Source organism: Oryza brachyantha, chromosome 1, assembly GCF_000231095.2.
Source record: "Oryza brachyantha chromosome 1, ObraRS2, whole genome shotgun sequence".
NCBI classification, from domain to species: Eukaryota; Viridiplantae; Streptophyta; class Magnoliopsida; order Poales; family Poaceae; genus Oryza; species Oryza brachyantha.
In genome coordinates, this window is record NC_023163.2 from 22,026,971 (window position 1) to 22,041,305 (window position 14,335).

At 40.9% G+C, this 14,335-nt stretch overlaps 1 protein-coding gene and 2 long non-coding RNA genes across 6 annotated transcripts; 2 read left to right on the top strand and 1 right to left on the bottom strand.

The window, feature by feature from the left end:
* Positions 1-129: 129 nt before the first annotated feature.
* Positions 130-10,072, bottom strand: LOC102702510 (protein PLASTID TRANSCRIPTIONALLY ACTIVE 7). 4 transcript variants are annotated; one of them, XR_005811566.1, is made up of 5 exons: positions 9,925-10,072; positions 9,702-9,797; positions 7,845-8,196; positions 4,433-4,477; positions 3,407-4,236 (listed from the first exon to the last, which is right to left on the bottom strand). XR_005811566.1 is itself a non-coding variant. In XM_015832561.2 (4 exons), the coding sequence occupies exons 1-3, from the start codon at positions 10,045-10,047 to the stop codon at positions 7,864-7,866; spliced, it is 552 nt and encodes a 183-aa protein (XP_015688047.1). In that variant the 5' UTR covers positions 10,048-10,072; the 3' UTR covers positions 6,129-6,650; positions 7,845-7,863. The 4 variants fall into 4 exon arrangements, 1 of the variants encoding a protein (XP_015688047.1); XR_005811567.1 differs by having other exon boundaries at positions 3,408-4,236; positions 9,702-9,794; positions 9,925-10,069; XM_015832561.2 differs by lacking the exons at positions 3,407-4,236; positions 4,433-4,477 and adding an exon at positions 6,129-6,650.
* LOC107303454 lies at positions 6,647-7,675 on the top strand. The gene is made up of 3 exons (XR_001549415.2): positions 6,647-6,749; positions 6,835-6,887; positions 7,217-7,675. It is a non-coding gene; the product is annotated as an uncharacterized LOC107303454 (long non-coding RNA).
* A 404-nt stretch (positions 10,073-10,476) lies between the features above and the next one.
* LOC107303453 lies at positions 10,477-13,366 on the top strand. The gene is made up of 2 exons (XR_001549414.1): positions 10,477-10,565; positions 13,036-13,366. It is a non-coding gene; the product is annotated as an uncharacterized LOC107303453 (long non-coding RNA).
* The last annotated feature ends 969 nt before the right edge of the window (positions 13,367-14,335 follow it).

The window sequence follows — 14,335 nt, forward strand, 5'->3', positions numbered from 1 at the left end:
AGGCGGCGTGCGTTTCGTGCGCAGTCGTGCTGCGATAGGCGACGAGCAATGTGACGCCGGTGGTGACGGACCTTGTGATTTTGCGGCTGTGTGATCGCCGCACCGACCTCATAGGGCATACACAGTATAAGTATCCCTGTTTTAGGAAAAAAGAAAATGTCATGTAGAATGAAACTACACACCTCACAGTACAAATGGCATTTTAGGTAGGTCCCATAGAAAAAACACTTTTCTTTTCTCACCACTCCACCATGCCTCCCCTCTCTCTCCTCTCTTTCTCCCTCTCGGATCTGAGCCTGATCTCGGCGGCAGCGGCCCTCAGCGGCGACGGCGGCCCACAGCGGCGAAGCTAGGCAGGGGCAGCGTGTCGATGGCAACAAAGCTCGGCGGCGTAGGGGAAGAGCTCGGCGTCGGGAACCGTGGATCTCGTCTTGGCGACGGTCGCGGATCTAGGAGGCACCGGTGAAGCGTGGCGGCGCAGGGGAGGGAGGGGGCGGAGCTCGGCGTCGAGGACCATGGATCTGGAGACCGGTGGCGGTGGCCGACGAGTCGGGAGCGGCCACGGTGGCCGGCCTTGGTGGTGGCGGATCTGCCGGACGGTGGCGGCCTCGGGGGCGGCAGCGGTGGCTAGCCTCGGCGCCGACGGTCAGGGGCGACGGCGATGACCGGCCTCGGCGACGACCTCAACTTTCTCTGGTGCCTCCCTTTCTCCAGGTGATAGTTTTTCTCTCGAACGTTGCTCCATCTGACACCATCTGATGAGGAGCTCGTTGCCTCTGCATGATCCTCACGCCTCCGTGGGGGGACGGTCCATGCCCACCTAGCTCGCTGGCTCCGACTTGGTGGGCTAGAGCTACCCGCCACGTCGGAACGTAGTGCATGCTCTTATGTTGGCAGGGGTGCACGCGGCGCGGTCTCATGGAGCACGATGCGGCCCACACCGTGCTGGTAGCTAGGCTCTCGTAGGCTGCGTTCGAAGTTAACAACTGCAAGTAGTCAAATCAAATCATGTAAAACGAGGAAAACCATTATTACATGATTAATTACCTATTAACTTTTACAAACTTGAAAAATAGATTAATGTGATTTTTTAAACAACTTTCATATATATATACACACACAAAACCTTGTTTAGCAGCTTGAAAAAGCGTGCACGTGGAAAATAAAATAAAAGTTTTACTCATTGGTCACTTGCGAACGCGATTATCACAATAATCATATGTATCGTTAAGATATGTAGCGGTTTTTGGCGATATAGAATGGCAAATATCGACTCAATTTAAATTTTTTAAAAAAATAGTAAAAATATTCAAAAATTTCATGATGATAGTTATGTTTATCTAAACTTAGCAGTGAAGAAAATTTTTAAAAGCAAGACATGAATTATTTTGAAAGTGTCAAAAGGTGAGAAAAAATTGCACGGTTTCTTACTCCCCAACACTACCAGGCTTTTGTAGGTTTTTTCCTGCTTATCATCTCCTTTGACCACTTGTTTTAGGGGGGAATTATTGGTTTCTTTAGGAAAAAGCCAAATGCCTTATTTATAAATAAAAAATATAAATATAACTTTTATATACGTGTTCTTAGTGATCTAAAAGCTAAGGCTGAAAATAAACCACAATAAAAATTCAAAATGTACTCCAATGTATAAGCCGAAGCGAAACAACGGGGCTCATTTTGTTTTTTCTTTGTAAGTTTTTATTTGTAATAAATAAATCTAAGAGCTTAAATAGCTCTAAATTATCTGTAATCAATCTGGATCGAACATATACTGCAGCAGAGAGCGACAGTGCAATGCATTGAGCATATTTTGTCCTAAATAAGATCCGTACTATTCACTGACATATGCCACTGACATATGGACCACACGTTAGTGAGCCTCGTTCATAATGTCCTTCGGACGCAACAATCGCTACTCTCTATAGTAAACAGAAGTGCTACAGTTATCCACTTAATAGCTGGTGCTATATAATGACATGAGTAGTGATAGGAGCGTAATGTCAGATACAGTGATGAGCTCGAAGAAAGCATTGGGAAAAGAGAAAGGAAGCCGACGACAAAAGGGGTCATCTCATGGTATTTTAAATGAAAAAGGCAAACCGCATAATTTTTAATGAAAAATAATTTATAAATATAACTTTTATACATGAGTTTGTAGCAATGTAAAAACCAAGTTTAGAAAATAAACTATAATAAAAAGTATCTCAAAATAAACTCTAGAGTCAAGGCTAAAAATTTAAATTTTAAATTATAAGTATAAACAAAAATAAAAAGATGATAGTGAAAATAGTCGCCAACTCCTCACATGCTCCAAAAATCTACATTAATTTATACTGTCGTGTAGCCAACACTAGCAGAATGGCTGAGAAAAAAAAAAGGCAGGTATAACACTGACAAGCTAGAGATAATTATTTTACATGTCATCTTAGGTAGGATTGAGATCACATACAGCCGTAACTGGGACTGCATGTTAATGATTGCATCATGAATGATGTAGATTAAGTGCTACATTTACATTGCTAGAGTATGTGTCTAATGTTTATCTTTGGTGAATAGTGTCCCAATCAATCTCAGCCATTGGATGTTATTTAGATAGCCTTAGTCCGCCTGTTTTAGTTGCAGTCACACTAATCACTGCACAGAAACCAAATTTATCATCTTATAGCCAACCATTTTGCCTATTTGATTATTTTTAGATATGACAGTCAACTACATTGTTAACCTTGCTATATGGTCTAGGTCGGATATTGTAGCTACAACAAATTCCTTACAGCATCATCTTTTTGTTGGTATTAAGCACAAGCAAAATGATTAAAAAAATTATAGGCAAAACATGTATGTATGCGTTCTTAGCAATCTAAAAGCAAAACCTAAAAAATAAATTAGGATAAAAAAATCCAAAAAATAACCTTAAATTTAAGTTTTAAAATTCATATCTTGGCTTATAAAAACATAAGTATAAGAGAAAAGATAGGGCCTTATTCAACACATTAGTTATCAATAGCAGAGACATCTATATCCAATGTACTGTTGAGGATCTAGATTCTATTACCACTATAGGTCACCCAAAAATATCAAGCTTCTATGAATGATCCAAATACTCACACCCATATCTTTTCGCTTTTATCTATACTTATAAGCCAAAATTTAAATTTTCAATGTTAAATTTAGAGGTTCATCTTAGGGTTTTCTCACCATCTACTTTCTGACCTTAGTGATCGCTAAGTATACGTATATAAAAGTTTTATTCATAACTTTCTTTTTATGCAAATATACCGATTGACTTTAACATAACAAAGTCAACCAATCACTCCCTCAACAAGCAGGTTAATACAATATTGTCGAAGCTAAAATTGTCAACATTAGTATACATGGATAACACATGAAGGAATATAAAATACGAAGAAACAAAATTTTGCGTATATTCGTGGGTTAATAAAAAAAGATGGAAATATGTAGTGTAAGTGTATTACGTGTCTCTTTGTTTTTCTCCATTGTCCCACTTGTAGTCATGGATTAACAAGAGGGAGAAAGTTCGTGTGTTCGCATGGTTAACTGGCGCTAACACTCTTTCTAGTCCCTATCCTGTTTTTCTCCTCCAAAACAAAACGCGGTTTGCTAGAAGTTAGAGACGGTAGATCAAAGATAGACAAAAGATATGAGTAAATTAACCATGAAAGTTTCTAGCTGGATGGATAGATAGATTGGTAGGTACTGTACCGCCTAAGTACATCAGCCACTGTAAGGATTGCAACCGGTCCCGCGGATCGCCAAATGCTGAACAGCTGAAGGTCCAAGCACCTTCTAACCAGCTCTTCAGATCCCAAACTGGGCTAGAAACTTGGCCTTTAGAATGAGGAGTAGCCGGTATTTCCTGCAAGTCCCTGATTCACTCGTTCTGGCTTCTCAAGTACAAGTCATGCAAACGTGCTTCGATACTTCTCAAGTATCTTGACTTTACTCAATATGCTTCTCAGAAGTTAGGATTCAGGATATGGTTGCCACCCAAAAGAGAAGCAAAACATAATTGCATCGACACCGACCCCCGTTACTGCTGTACTAGGTAGCCAAGTTCAAGGTAAATCAGTCGTAATGACAACGTTATGGACTTACGGTAGCATAGACCCGAAGGATCTTTTGATTAATCAAAGCTTTTGATGCATGAAAAATGGTGTTTGCCCCCGGTGACTTTCAGTGCAGATCGCAATTCACAATGTCTAAGCGCATCCTGGACTCCTGTAAAGCAAAGCAGCGATAGTCAAAGACAAGATGACAGCATTCGATCACTGCCCCTACTGTACGTTAAGCCTGGAGAGCTTCTTGCAAAATATCACAATCTGGAGATAGGCAGCATTTTGATCATGAAAGTTATGCCAGCGAATCCCCAAATACTCCCAGACGGTACAGTGAACGCAGCCAAATTAGGAGTTACCTGCAGACCGGACGGCTCCATTCTGAAAAGTTCTGTTTCCTGGTCCTGCAGAACAGTAATGATGAATGGTAAGAAGTTATACATGCAAGATGCCTTACAGCCTCGGCAATGTAGCTTTGCTCCACTTCACCAAGCGGTATCTCGAGAAAGAAAAGAAAAACCAAAAACAAAATGACACAGAGATCTCATTTCACTATTTGAATAAGAGCACCAAAAAGTTAGAAGCACCATCACAAGCTAAGGGACTGCCTTTTCACAGCTTAAGCTACAGGTTTCATAAAAAGGAAGAAGAGAAATAGTTTTGAATCTGAAAAACTCCAGTAAAGCAGTAACAACATTCTTGCATATAGTATGAGATTCCTGGATAAACAGTGCAAACTCATAATACATCCATCCCGTCATAAATATGTCATCAAGCAAACTGGGACACAAGGAAGTCGCCTCAGCTCAAAATATCAGATACAGAAACAGTGCTTCTGAATTGAGGTGCAAACTAACCACTGATAGTGCTTCTCACTGTTCACATCTATGTAAGCCCTTGTGCATATGTAAGAAAAGATGTATCTTCCTCTTACTTATGGAATGATCGTCCTAGGCAGATGCCATACCACCATGCTTTTTTCTCGAGTCAACAAGAATGTTGATTTAGTTTCTCCTGCACCATATTTCCTACTAGTATGTTCCAGACTATCTTATTTTCTTGACTAGAAGGCTATACTCAAGACTCTTGTTTGAAATGGACCTTATACTACGTGGCAAATAAAACATCTCCATGCAATCTCAGAGTAATGCTTGCACGGCCACACGTGCACTTCCGATGTAACAATCGATGAGGATATGGTATGACACTGACATATGCTGGTCATTCCATAGCTTCTCTGCATGTGTAGTCATGTTGTTCAAGAAAGACTTTTATACATGGTGTCATCACAGATGAAGATAGAAAGGTAGTGGGGATGCCAATTTCTATAATCCTACAGCACTTGGTGCTGTGTGCCGCTAGTTGCTAGCCTATGGTTGGATCATAAAGCAGTGACTCCAATTTTTTTTTCTCCTGTTGTATGCATTTGGCTCTCAGAATGCTGCACCAACAGATAGATGGGTCAACTTCATAGAGGTGCTCGCTGCCTAGGATGACATAATGAGCGGCCAACAACAAAACTGCATCTTGGTCGTGATCATTTGTACAGTTGGTAGTACAGTGGATAGTGGGTAGTTAGGTCATAATATAGTCCATAAACAGAATGTGCATGCAACCATATGTAGCAGAAGGACGGCGTACATATATAATAAGTCAGCAGAATATGTATCTGCATATGCCAATGGTATGAACAGATCTAGATAGGGAAAATCTCAAACAGGATCCCCACAAGGCCACAAGACAATGGGCAAGTTATTTTTCCTTTTGACCAAAGGAACCATTAGTGGGGGTGCTGTTGCACTTGCATTTGCAGTTCTCTCCAATTACATTGTATTTTCTCCACTCACTGTCCCCTAGCACACTGTGACATGGCTGTGGTGTGCACTCACTCCACTTATTACTGCTGCCTCTTTTGCATTTAGTTACAATGTGATATTGGATGCACTATATCAATGTTTAGGTTATTTGACAGATTCTCTCTCCTTTTTTGCGTGTAGATAGATTTTCTCTCCTTGGATGCTTTTAGTATGCTAGTACTATAATTATTAAATATTTTATATTGTACCAAATATTGCACCATGATGATTTTCAGAGGTGACTTATATGCTGTAGCAAACTAGCCATCACCAAAGCCTGCAGTATACTCATCATTACTAATTCACTATGCCATGATAAACTCTTTTAATACTTTGTGCTTACAAAATAACAAATACATAACCTAATCATAACCTTCTTGAAAAGATAAAGGTGCTATTCCAGGTAATATTTCAAGCGTGGTCGGTGACTCGGTTTATCTACAACTTCAGATCAATGGTGGAACAAAATTGACAAAACAATGCTTTAATACGCACGTATCAGTTTGCTTTAGCTTTAGTTGCTGAAAAAGCAAATGTAACTTTTCAAGTAGCTTCAGCCAAGTGCAGTTGACCTTGTGTTGTGGGATTATGATTTTCATCATAATTCTGGACAACAATCATTACTGGCAGACCATATATAAAGTTACAATATTTTTTCCACTTCCCATGACCCGTCCAGTATAAAAGGGGCAGAACACAATAGCTCCTTGCCAACAATCCTCTGAAACGAATAACGTTCTGTAAGCAGAGATCAACATGCCTAAATCAAGTTTTGTACTCACTATCATCCTTTTAATACTTCTGTGCAATGCATCTGCTGGTATGATATTTGCTCTCTCTTCTGTTCAATATGCTTCCATTTTATTAACTATCTATCTAAATAAATTTCTTTTGTCATAATGCAGGCCAAACCATAGTTATAAAAAATGATATTCCTGCTACTCCAAAGTTGATAAAGGTTTGTCCCAAAGTTTTCAATACAGTTTCACCGAGGGCAATTTTAGCATCTCAGATCAATTATTTCAATTCATACATGTTAGAGCTATTTAATATTTTTCCAATTTTCACCTTTTAATGTGTCCCCTAATGTTGTCATAGTTGGTCACTTTATGCTCCCCAATATTACAGACAGCTAATGCTTCAAACATTCATATAATAACACTTACTAAGACAATGTTGTTGACTGCAGAACTCATTTAAACAAACACCATAATTAATAACTTCCATGTTTCTTTGTTCATTTATATACTTAATTAATTTTCCATGTTCTTCATTTTCTAAATGAAGGGGCATAGTAGAAAGATTCTCACGGATATTCAGGATTATGATTATGGAGGGGCAAACTCTAAGCATGATCCACGCAGAAGGCCTGGGATTGGAGGCAGGAGCCGCTAGACATCTAATCTCCTTCGTACATATCACTGCAGATGATCGTGTGAACTACATGAAGGGGTTGTATGAGTAAAACTAGTAACTTACCTAATATATGAATATCTGAATCCCCTGATGTATGCTTTAATCTTTATACATCCATATGGATCAGAAAGTCATATAGATATACCCTTATCCCATCATTAGTTGCATGGACTTAAGACCAGCTCATTTTATAGGGCCTTAGGTGTAATACTAGTGCATACTTCCGAGGCAGTTGACCGTGTATGAAGCCATTTTGTGCGGTGATAAATATTATTCACTTGTGAGTTCATACTGTCCTCTACCAAATTTCGACGAAGCAGATCTGCTCACCTCTTCTGTCCTTTCTAAAAACACGTGTAGTACCCCAAAACTTGTGAGTTCATACTCTTGTCGTCAGCAAGAACAATCGAACAATCATCACAGGAAATCATGATAAATTGAGGGAAAAGGCAGGACGAAAAATAGGTGAATTGACAAGTAGGCTGTGAAATATACTTACTGTAGAGCATGTGGTTTATTCAGTGCCCTTCTTCTTTTATAAAATAAGGACCTGGCTTGATAGGATAAGGATAGAGGTAACCTTCCGGCCGAGAAAATCCAGCTTCATTCATGCGGTCACTGAGCACATGCAGTATAGGCTTTTTCAGTCCATACTCATGCCTGTTCTTTTCAAGATAGGAGTTAGCTTCCTCGGCCACCTCCATAGTGAATGCAAATCTATTCTCTTGAGATAACATCAGCTGGTTGATGTCTAAGCATATGATCTTCCCATTTTCCCTGACTTTTCTTACTGTCTCTTCTAAGAAAGGAATACGTTCCAACTTGTATCGCAACATGTCATCCTCCTTGGTCTGCAAGAATACGTGTAAAAATCATATACAGGGAAACCAGAAAAGAATGTGAAAATTTTAGAGCATGACAACAGTGCCAAGTTCAGCAGTTCAAATGTTTTTTATGTGGTGACATGTTCAATAGTGATGCAAACAATGAAGCCATGACCCACATACAACTGCCTGGCAGAATGCTTAATTATTCGGCATGGTCATGCCATGCTGAATAGGATCCATGGTTGACACAAAGCAAACGAAGGCCAACGTGCTAGTAGCATGTGGTGGGGCGCTCTTTGGGGCCTAGGGCTATAGTAGGTTCCAGTATCCCTTGCTCAAAAAACATTGTTTGAATGCAGACCTGTATTCTTGAATGAATGGATTATTGACTAATTTAAATTAATGTATGCTACAGTATTTTATTTCAGTCCTCCACATGAGGCACTTATAATCCACTCCCATATCTTAACCTCCTCTTAATTCATTATAATGTATAACTGACTCCACCATTTTTTGGGTTGAGCTAGTGCAGTGCTGATCATGTGTTTTCTAGTTTGGGGGTCAAGAAAAGGTCTCTTATACAAGATGTGAAAACGACCGTCTTGCCTACAGCACATAGAAGGCAGAAACCTACAGTTAACAAAACACAATTCTGGATCTTAATAATCTAACCAAAAGAATATCATACCTTTAACCAGCGTTACTTTTCATGGTCCCCTTGTATTTTAGTACTGTGTTTCCAGTGGCTTTCGAATACTTAATACACGTATAGTTGCATACAGATACTTTGATATGATATACTGTTTACCAATGATGAAAAATAACAATGCCTAGTACTTTGATTATCCGTTGATGTCTATCCAGCAATATAAATGTTGAATGCCCCTGAGTAATTGAACAATTTTATCTGCCACAGCTAGCAGCCTAATTCTGATGAATATGGAACCACAAGAGCCACACTAGAAAGATGAAGGAAATGTCTTGAAACAGAGCATGCATAACACTGAATAACAGATGTCATGGGGTTGCATGAGAAAACGCTACAGTAGCAAAGGAAATTTCTTGTATGAACAAACAGAAAGTTTTTTTTTTTGGAAATAACCTAAAATAATTGCCTTATCCACGTGAAGCTTTAGGATTCTTCTAAATAAAATTATATGCAAACAAGAGCTCCATAAAAAATGCGTGCAAATGATCGCATCACATACTCCTCGCAACACAAGAAGGATTGCGAGGCTTAATGCCACATGGTAATGGACAATTGGACAGCCCATGGCGCTTGGACAGCCCATGGCGCTCCTCTCTCCTGGACACAACTGACCCCGTGCTACCTAAAAGGAGCGAAAATGATAATCTCGTGAAAAGGCATGCCTTGTAATGCTTCATTCCAAAACGGAGGCTTGCAGATTATTCAGCGAGAACGTCATCCATGCCATCCTAGTTCCATCCCAAACAATCAAGCACGCGGATACATAGGAACAACCGAACTAGGAAGAGACTACCCCCTTTTTTTCGGCAAGAGCGCATACCAGTTTCCGGCGACGCCACACTCGCCGTCCACCGCTGACTCGCCCGTCCCCGCCGCTTCCCTTCCCACTCCCAGAGTCACTGTTCTGCTTTCTCTGCTAGGCATTGGGGAAAAATTAAAAAAAAAAAAACAAAACAAAATCGTGAGTCAGGCGAAGAGGACATTGTTAGGCTGGGAGCCTGAGAGGTTTGGGGGTATGGGTGGTGTGGTGGGTGAGCTTCCACCTGCGCCCTCATGGAGATGGTGACGCCGCTGCGGCCGGTCCTCCCGCTTGCTCGTGGCGTGGGGAGGAGGCCGGCGCCGAGGTGGTGGGGCGCCGCGTGGGAAGCAGCCATTGCCATAGCCATCTCGTACCGGCCGGTCCTCTCCTCACACGGCCTCACCTCATCGGCTCATCCGATTTCTAGACGAGCCAGGCACGCTGCGCTGCGCTGCAGGAACGGTCCATCTCGGGCCTCACGAGAAGATTAGCTGGGCCTGAAGGCCCATGTAAGCTGGGCCTAAACGGTATTCCGATTATATGCGGCCCAGTAATGCTATTGGGCCTTGCGTGCGTCTGGATATCGACTTACGTGCGGCCCGAGAGCGGGGAATACACGCGGCCTATATTAGTTGGGCCGAACCATGTTTGGGACTGGGTCATGGAAACGGGCTTCTAGCTCGGCGTCACCACGGCGAACCTTTTCTCCCCCCATCGAGCTGGGACACCGCGGGCGAGAAGGAGAGGAGAGCGTGGATCGACGGGACGGCTCGGGGCCGGGGCGATTCCATCGGCGAGGAGGAGCGATGGGCGTGATGGGGAGGCTCAGGGTCTTCGTGGCGCAGGAGCCGGTCGTCGCCGCCTCCTGTCTCATCGCCGGCTTCGGTATCCTCTCCCTTCCCTTTACGTTTCGACATGTGCGTTTGTACGGCGGCTGTCAGTTCGTCGCCTCCCCGTCCATAGGTGTTTCTGGTGACCTCACTTTGGGGAACCCTAGAATGGACTCTACCGGGAGTCCCCACGTTTGCCGGAGGTATCGATCGTCGGACGTCAGCTTGGAATATGTAGTAATGATTAGGCAGGGAAATGCTTTGGCCCCTCAGATTCGGAGCCATGGCCTGTCCTAGGTTTCTCTAGCCGTGGTTCCTAGCTTTGATTTGGTCTGTATATTAGGTTTTGTCAGAGACTTTTTTCCCTCCAAAAGACCGTAACTGCTGGATATTACACTGGAAGGCCGTGGTGAAACAAAGAGCCAATGCAATTGATTGCGTTAGCTTGGAGACTGAGGATAATAGATTTAGCCATTGAGCGCTGTCGCTGCCCTTAACTAAAATTCTGCCTTTCTATAAAGGGTTTCAGCTGCCAGAGACCATGTTCAAAATCAGAAGGCAATATGTATTACCCTGTGTATGCACAGTTTACCAAGTACCATTCACTTTCAACTGTAATTGTAATGTGGCATGCTTTTATGTACACATGTTGGTCGATTTATTGATAATTTACAACCATGGTAAATTGACCTAAATTTACATGATAGGATGTGCCTGCCATAGTGCTTTATATGTAAATTTTTATTTTTCCCCTGAAACACCAAACTTGAGAAAAGAAAATTCTATGTGAAGGTTATGTTTGAATTATTAAATGGCATTCTAACAAATTATCTAATTTGTTGAATGTATCTCTAACAGAACACATGCTTCTAATTTGCAGACGTCAACTAATTACATATTTCTTCATACTATCTACTTTGTTCAAGTCATTTTTGTTGTTAAGAAACTGCTATACCTAAAATGTTATACTTTTTACTTAAATTAAAGCTGTCTAACATTATAATTCTATAGTATTTCTTCTTTTAGAAATGGTATTACCTTTTTTTTTTGTTTGAGTGATCACTTGCTTTAGTGCAATTAACATCCCTATCATTAATTCCATTTGTCACACACTCACACACTAACTTCTATGTTTAAAATGTATGTTCTTTATTTTGATGGAGAAGCTCTTAGTCCGCATCTAAATGAGATTATTTGGAAGTTCTGTATTTTGATGTTTTGGTTGTTTTTTATTATTGTATCTTTTATACTTTAGTTCACAAATTCTGGGTATGATGAACAAAGGTTAGCTGCAACTAGACTTGCGTAATTCTCTATTGCACTATTCTCTGCCTTAGGTTGAATACCATGTAGCAATGTAGCACTTTTTGTATGCCGTTAACAATAATGGCTTTTTCCTTCTCTATTTTTCTTCTACACTGAAACTTTTGTGCATGATTGGATTTATGATCTTGTGTATTGTTATGTCGCAAAGAGACTTCACATAATCTCTAGGAATAAATGAATATATATTTGCATGCCATATTATGCAGGCGTAATATACTTACTACCTCCGTCCCAAATTTAGGTCGTTTTTAGCCATTCTAATCTGTCCCAAAATAAGTTCACTTATGAGCAATCATTGCATTGGAGTTTGTGAAAGAAGCAATAAATGCATTGAGAATAGATAAAGTAAGGGATATTGTAGTGGGATTTGATAAAGTGGAGGGTATTTTAGTTTTTTACCTTTTGTACTGGTAGGTGTGATGAGTGAAAAATGAAGTTATTTTGGAACGGAGAAAGTAGTATCACTTAGGTCTGTCTTTTTATGTTCTTAGAATATTAATTGAATCGGCAGTTTTATGCATTAACTGTAGTTTGTCTGTTGGAAATATCATAGTTTTGTGTTTCTTTTTGGCCGTTCTTTTTATGTATTGTGCCCCTGCAATTACAGGTCTTTTTCTTCCAGCTGTTGTCCGGCCCATATTGGATTCATTTGAGTCTGCCAAACAAGTCCCCCCAACCAACTCTCAGTGATGTATGCAATTTTGTCTCCTGCAGCTTCATTTTGTTGATATTGGTTGCTCCAAATCCATTGAAAATGAAGTGTTGGTTTCTCTTGACTTATGAATATAATAATTTTAACCATCAATGACTTTTCTAGTTAGTGTGAACTATTTGAATACCATCCAGTTTTACCATGTTTTTCTTGTGACATTCAATTCTCTGTCACTGAGATATTCATTGATTTAGGAAGAAAGCATGACTAGCATCTTTAATTAATCGCCATGAAATCGTTCAAACTTAGTCTGAGTATTAGACTAAACAGTCCACCATATGTTTTTTTTTTTTTGTATTCCATACTATTACTGAAATAAATCATCAAACCATAAAGACGAATAATCCTTCAGACTGCAGCTGGCTCACAGTCACACTGCTGGATTTTTTTTTTCTTTCTTGATATCAGTTGTAAACTTCGTTTATTTATCGAGACTGCAAGTTTTGTTCAGACAACAGTAACTGGTTGCCTTTTGCTACTGCTGCAGATGGTTGCTGGTGTTGACAAGAAATAAAGAGTTCAAATTTCTCGTGTTGGGCATGTAATCTGGAACTATTTTCTTTCTAAGTACTTATGTTACTTGTTTCAACAACAATATGATATGCTCTCTCGCACATACATCACGTGCGTTTGGTGCTCATCACAATCCAAAAGGTAGAGAATAGAGCATCTTTGTAGATTTGTCAAAATAATGACTGCAGGTGAAGTTCGATTTTCTACCCGCTGCATGCATGTGGTCCGAGAGAAGTGACTGATTTACGTTTTGTTGTATGTGGTTTGTGGAACACCAGTTGCTACCTCAATACCTTTTAATTCTCTGTGAGGCACATATAGATAAGAGTGGGTTACTGATGTCCGTGTCAATACGTGGCAACGCTGGGTGGATGGGCTGACACTTTTGTGTTTTGTCCGTTTGGAGCTTGAATTGTTGAATACTTTGTGTTTCTCCCTGCGTGGAATGTTGAAAACTTTCCATAGCGGCGACGATTTGATCAGTGATTGATCTTGTAGTCATTGGAAACGTCGATCGTTGAGCCTGCGCTGTGATGACATGCTCAAAATTACTCATGGTTTTGCTGTCAATTCAAATGCATTCTAGTATCTCGGTTCTGAACGGTTTGCTAGAAATAAGCTGGATTCCTTTGGATCGTTACGGTCTGGAGTCCGGACATAGAAGTGGATTTCGACTCAATTTCACGTGATGCAATGGACCAAGCTCCGGTGCGTCCTATTCAGTGAGCCAACCATTAAAGACAATCTCGTGAGCTTCTCTGCATTATGTATGTAATATGTACGATGCAGTATGCTGCTGGACACGTGGGAACGATCACAAGGCTACCGTGGATTCGCTGGAGCAATAATGTTGGCAATGGCGAGGTGTGTACCCGATCCATGCATCTGGACAAAGCTATCGATAGTGCCCCGTGAACAGTCCAAGCGTCTATCTAAAAATTATTGCACTCTCACTCTCTACTGTAGTATTTTCGACAAAGAAGATGCTGTCCTTCCGTATTTGTTCATCCATCCATCCACTATTTTTCTGGCTTCTAGACGTTTATATGTTCAAAACATCTACAGTGCGATCTCGTCTGGTGTGGGCGTGTGGCCCAAGATGGGTGAGAGTGACTGTGCGCCATCAGTTGCACGTGCGCGAAAGGGAAGTGTGTTGGCCCTGCTCGCGTAAAGCGAGATTTGGAAGACTCTCTTCACCGTCCTCTGCTATGTGCTGGAATCAGTCACCCAAAGATGGCTCTTTCTTTTCTTCTCGTAATGATGTATGATACGCG

Coding starts and splice junctions, on each gene's coding strand:
- LOC102702510 (XM_015832561.2), bottom strand. CDS start 10,047: ATGGCTATGGCAATGGCTGCTTCCCACGCGGCGCCCCACCACCTCGGC. Junction 9,798..9,924: donor CCATCTCCATGAGGGCGCAG/GTGGAAGCTCAC, acceptor CCCAATGCCTAG/CAGAGAAAGCAGAACAGTGA. Junction 8,197..9,701: donor TGTGGCGTCGCCGGAAACTG/GTATGCGCTCTT, acceptor GTATTCTTGCAG/ACCAAGGAGGATGACATGTT.